We start from the raw sequence: 6,000 nt of genomic DNA, 5'->3' as shown, positions 1-6,000 counted from the left end.
TTACAGATGCGTCTTAGCATCAGCAAAGCAGAGGGGGTTATAGATGCGCTGCTTGATGTATGTGGTCAGGGCAACATCACCCCACTCCTCCCACTCAGCCCATTGGGACTCAGGAAGCTCAGAGACACCACCACGTCGAGCAGCCTTCATGACCTCACGAGCGACAATGACACTAGCATCACGGACACGCTCAATGCGGGGGTATATGAGGCCCTTATGAACCTCATCGGCATTTAGGGAACCGGCCAGAGCAGCGGCAGAGGTGTAAACCATCTCGTCGGTAACACGAGAAGCCTTGGCCAGGATGGCACCGAGACCCAGACCAGGGAAAATGTAAACATTGTTACCTTGGTTGGGGTGGTAGACCGTGTGGTGAGTTTCGTCACCAAACTTGGCCTTGACGGGGTTGAAGGGAGAGCCCGAAGCGAAGAGGACAGTGCCCTCGGTCCACTCAATAGCCTGCTCAAAGGTGCACTCAGCCTTTGTGAGAGGGTTGCTGAGAGGGAAGAGAATGGGACGGCGCTCAAGGCCACCCTCCTGGACAGAGTGCTTGAGAGCTCGGACAACAGGCTCGGTGAAGACACCGAAGGTCGCAGTCAGACCAACGAGGGCACTGGGCTTGACATACTCGATGACTTCCTCAAGAGTACGGTACTGCTGACCATTGTTGTCAGTTCGGGCGAAGTACTTCTTGTGCTCAGCCAGGCGGTCACCACGGTCTTTAGTAACAAGACCCTTGGTATCGACGAGCCAGAACTTGTCGCGGGCGGCAGCCTCGCTCAATCCACGGCGTGTGTAGTACTCAACGAGCTGTTTAGCAACACCGACACCAGCAGAGCCAGCGCCCATGAAGACAAGTCGCTGTTCCTCGATGGGAACACCAGACTGCTCAACAGCACCAATGTATCCACCCAACACGACGGCACCAGTTCCCTGGATATCATCGTTCTATCAAGATCATGTCAGTGCCGAACTTTCATCATATTTATGGGTTCACTTACGAAGCATCGATATTGGTTTCGGTAACGGTCGAGATAACCAAAGGCCTTCTCACTGTCGAAGTCCTCGAATTGGACAACCATGCTGGGGAAAACCTCACGGGCAGCTTCCATGAACTCATCCATGAAAGCCTGCTGCTCAGGGTATGAAGGTCGCTTTTGTCGCAGACCCAGGTAGAAGGGGTCTCTCAGGTTCTCCTCGTTGTTGGTACCGCAGTCAAGGACAATGGGAAGGGTCTTGGAGGGATGGATGCCAGCAGCGCCGGTGTAAAGAGCAAGCTTTCCGATCTGGTGTTCCTGGTTAGAAGTATTTTCAAGTGTGGTTTTGCGATCGACTTACAGAGATGCCGACACCATTGATACCGAGATCACCCAGACCAAGAATGCGAGAGCCATCGGTGACGACACAAATCTCAGGATCCTGGCAAGGCCAGTTTCGGAGCATAGCACGAATGGACTTTCGCTGCTTGATAGAGATGTACAGAGCCTCGGGGCGAGTGTAAATGCTAGAGTATTGCAAGCAGACATCACCGATTGTGGGGGTATAGACAAGTGGCATGAGCTCGCGGATGTTGTCGATGAGGAGACGATAGAAAAGGTCGGTATTTTGGTCCTTGAGAGTGGACAGGTAAAGGTACTTGTCGATAGGTGTCTGGCGGGTCTGAATCATCTTCATGGCTCGGGCGCACTGGGTCTCGAAGCTCTCCATGGTGTGAGGGAGGAGACCAGTGAGGTTCTTGGAGGCGCGTTCCTCGGGTGTGAAGGCAAGTCCTGCACAGAGAATTGTTAGCATGGTTGAAGTATCACAGCCGGCGAAGAAGGAATTCGTCACGAGCGACAGACACCTTCCATGACTACAAGTGGTAGCAAGGCCACTGGCGCCATAGTGGTGACAACAAGTGTTGTTGCAATTGACTAGGTGGAATGGGACGGCTTACCCTTGTTCCAGAGAGGTTCTCGGACAATCTGGTAGCCGGCAGCATTGGACTCGTCGACATATTCAGGTGTTCGGTCCTGCTTGACCTCGGCATAGTGGTCTTGGACGTAGCCACGGTGTTGATCAAGGGCGGCCATCTTGATTTCTTGTTCGATCTTGGAAAGGTCGACGGGGGACATTGGATTGGAATCTGTAAGTCTTCGTCTGGAAAGACATGGGGAGGTTAGATATAGTTATAGGCAACGGGGAGGAGGGGTCGGGGGGCGGGAGGGGGGTACACACGGGGATGATGTTGTTGATGATCTAGAGCGAGGTGTGGCAATTTCAGAGCTGGCGGTACTATGAGGAGACGAAGACGCCATGGACATAGACAATGAGAGATGGGGTGATGAGAACGGAAAGAAGGATGAATAGGAGAGCCTGGGGATTGAGGGTCGAGGGCGGCGATTATTAGTAGTCGCCGTGAGAACAGCGGCTGGGGGAACAACAGTAGACGAGCGGGTGGAAGCACGGGTCAAAGTAGACGATGTCGCGGAGCGCAAGGGGCCACTAGCGAAGAAAAGTCGGTTTAAGACGTTTTGGGCGGAACCGGGTCCCGAAGGCGAGGCCACTGTCATGGTCGAGAGCGTTTGGCCCATGTTTGGGTTTGGGTATGGCAATGGTACCGTACCTCAGATGAGAAACTCGCAGAGATACCGGAGTATGGGGGAGAGGGAGCAGGGGTAAGCTCGGGGAACGGGGGTGCGTCTTGTTGGGTGGTGTAGGGCAGGCAGGCAGGGCAGAGAAATCAGTGAATGAATCAAGGGATTGTGATGCAACAAATGTTGCGGCCGACGCTTATCTGATGCTGTGAGGTGTGTAAGAATGAGATTATGAGTGCGTTTATGCAAATACTGCTGCTTGGCGTGTCTTGACCTCGTAGGAAGGGGATATTAACTGCAACAGGCGCAGCACCAGCCAATTTTTTGCGAAACCAAACCCAAATTTTTGGGGAGGTTGAGGAGAGGATGACCAGCGATGACAATGACGGAGCAAGACGGATGGCAACCTATGGACGGACAAAAAGCGGTTTCACTTTTTTCTCCAGAAATACGCCCTGGTCACCTTGAGAGTGGACTGTTAGCCATGTAATTCGGTACCGGTACACTACTAGGGCACCAACGAAAAGTCTACGGCGCGACCGAGTAAACGTAGCAGATCCTTGCAGCTTTTCATTCGATGAGAAGGATAGGGAGGGGATGAGGTAACCTCTGGAATACGGGAGACATGATGGGGATAGATCGTGGGTGTGAGAAATAACATGGGCGTATAGCAAGTAACATCCCTATCACAGTTCGAATTCCTAATGAGAACTCGAACTGAACTGGATGAATTGAGCTCGACTTGAGGTCAACAGATCAACTGCAGCACACAAACCCGAGCTGTTATGGATGGGGATAACCGCATGGGGGAATTTTCTTCTTGGGCATTGGGGCTGAAAGGTGAGTAGAGGGTGGGACCAGTGGAAGCACTAAGCTGGGATACCGCGTGGAACGCAGGAGGATTGGGGATATTCATGTATCGGGGGGACTAGCGGGTGACTTGTGGAAAGATGTATCTTTCACCTAGTCCTCTTCGGCTGTGACAGAAATCTGGCTGATACGTACTTTGCTGGGGAGATGGAACTGAGACGAGGACCCTGGCTGCGGAAGCTACAGGTCGAGCTTCTGTCTTCTTTCCTCTTGAGGCAGGACTCTAACTCGCCAAATACTGGGGGAGCTTGGCAACTGTTTCGGTATTAGAAAGAGTCCCGAACATGGCTTGTTCAAACTTACCTCTATCTTTCCGTGTCTATGAGTCACTTGACTTTTGAATTACGTTCTCTGCTCGGTGGCTTTGACTGTGGAGTGCGTAGCAGAGCCCGTGTGCCCCTATGGATGTGCGGGTGAACGTCCGCTTCACGATGCGTTACGCTGGGATGTGAGATGTTGTCGAGTCCTTAGACGATCAGTGATATGGCCACTTTCAAGAGCATTCCACATGCGCATCTCGGTCAAAAGAAGCCAGATCCAGACGCTCGGCGAAACACTCCATACAGTCAATCTCTCTTGGGATATAGGTCGATTTACCTTGGTGAGGCTCAGTAAGGACACCGGTGTAGGTATGTGTAAATGGGCGCAGAAACCACTTGACGACGGTCCAAATGGGGTGATGGTGGGGGTCAAGTCGTGTTGTCAAGAATCATAGGCGCTGGGATTCATTGAATAACAAGAAGATATCCGATATTGACAATTGGCAATTGAGTAAATACAGTATTGACCAGAGAGGAGATGTGGGATAATCTCCAGGACTTCGAGGTTGATTAATTCACTTGCCATGCAATAGCCCTAAACCGAGTCACCCTATCTATTGCCTACAGATAAAAATCTACCGCCGGCCGTATCTTGATTCAATCGGCGCCGGTATCTCTACTGATGTTCTCACAAGCCAGGGTACAGGCCGACGACTGCCGTGCTCAGTCATAGAACGATGAGGAAAATAACCTTTGGCAGAGTCACGACGAGCATTTGAGGACGGAAAACGGAGGCACAGCAAAGGACAACGGCGCCGACTACGGGGGCTAACTTAAGTGGTTCCACATCGTTGCCCAAGCCCTGGTTAGAACCTAGAACACGCAAAGGAAAAAATGTCAGACATGGTTGACAAGATGAGATTCAAGGGGGGGGATCATGAAAAACATGAGACTGGCAGGGCTTTACTTCCACGGATGTCATCAGAGGGAAAGGAACGGGTACTCAGTGGACGGCAATTTCTGTGTTAATGTGGATAAATGGATAATCAGGGACACGAAGAAAGTATTGAGCCTCAAAGCTCAAGTTTAAAGAGATTGCAATAACCAAAACAAGAAAGAGGCCCAAGGATCCCTGCGTTGTCTTTAACCGAATAATAGCCCATGCTTGGATTTGCATCGATCTTTTGACTGACCTTGATATGGACACAACGTCTCGCTCTGCGACCCGATGTCGTGCTTTCGGAACAAGGTCTCGGTTCGCAATCATCAAACTCGGCGCACAAGGCCCCGGCGAGGGCCCCACCGGACACCCGATATTATCCACTCTTGGAGGCCCCTCTCTGGAGCTCCTCCGGTTGACGGGGCGTTGTGGACGCTACGTCTGTTAATGAGGTTGTGATTGGACCTTGGAGACTGATTTGCAAGTTCTGCAAGTCTGAAAGAATTTGATATATGTGTTCTATGTGTTTTCACTTGTCCTGCTAATAAGTGGCACTTCATTTTGCAGCTTGAAGCGTAAAGCGCCTTACTCGGCCTGTCTTTCCAGGGTAAACTCTTACGCGTCCACTGATCTGACTACTTGTACCATAATGCAATTTACATTAGGCGCCGTTACGCTGTTGTGGTATGTAAGAGGGGATTCTTGATGTTTTTCCTCTCTCTCTTCTACAGCTTTGTAGATTTTGACTTGTCGTACCTATAAATTTCCTCCGCGAGAACGCAGTATCGAAGTGTTTCTCTGTTGCTATAAACAGCAGAATAAGAATCCACGCCAATTTTCTAGCCCGCTTTAAGTTGCAATAGGTTTGTTTTCGAGCTTGGTGCCAAAGCTGCGGGGACTTATGGGGCATTATCTCAATCTGGTAAACGTAAGGTAGCATTTCACAACAGGAACATATATCTTGCAATAGTTATGTACATTGATAATCTCGTCATTCCAGTTTCGAATGTTTCTCTGTTGCTCATAAGCAAAGCAGTACAGGCAGGTCTCTAGATATGTACAAATCATACCACTCGTCAACGGCCCGACCCTTTGAGGCCGAGAAAGGGGTACGGAGTTGGGAGGAGGATATCATGCAGCCATGTAAAATGCGAAGAGAAACCCCAGTAATCAGGACGATATTGTCCCTTGCTGGGTTCAGGGTCTGACAATTGTTGATACATCTCTCTATGAACTGACTTGTCTCAATGTTCGTATCAGTAACAGCACATACTCTAGAGTCTGATTCCGCTCTTTACTGTGTGCTGCAGTTATCAGTAAGAAGCAATGCCGTTGGAAAGAAGTGCGACTGATC

At 50.6% G+C, this 6,000-nt stretch overlaps 1 protein-coding gene across 1 annotated transcript; it reads right to left on the bottom strand.

The window, feature by feature from the left end:
• FMAN_04210 (uncharacterized protein) lies at window positions 1–2,573 on the bottom strand (the record flags this gene model as incomplete). The annotated part of the gene is made up of 5 exons (XM_041829106.1): window positions 1–948; window positions 1,002–1,286; window positions 1,339–1,769; window positions 1,937–2,139; window positions 2,218–2,573. 5 exons carry the CDS (start codon window positions 2,571–2,573, stop codon window positions 1–3), a joined length of 2,223 nt encoding a protein of 740 aa, XP_041679902.1.
• Between the last annotated feature and the right edge of the window lie 3,427 nt (window positions 2,574–6,000).

Source organism: Fusarium mangiferae (assembly GCF_900044065.1).
Source record: "Fusarium mangiferae strain MRC7560 genome assembly, contig: FMAN_scaffold003, whole genome shotgun sequence".
Lineage (NCBI taxonomy): Eukaryota > Fungi > Ascomycota > Sordariomycetes > Hypocreales > Nectriaceae > Fusarium > Fusarium mangiferae.
Note: the sequence above shows the minus strand (reverse complement) of the source record. Positions and strands in the feature narration are given on the sequence as shown.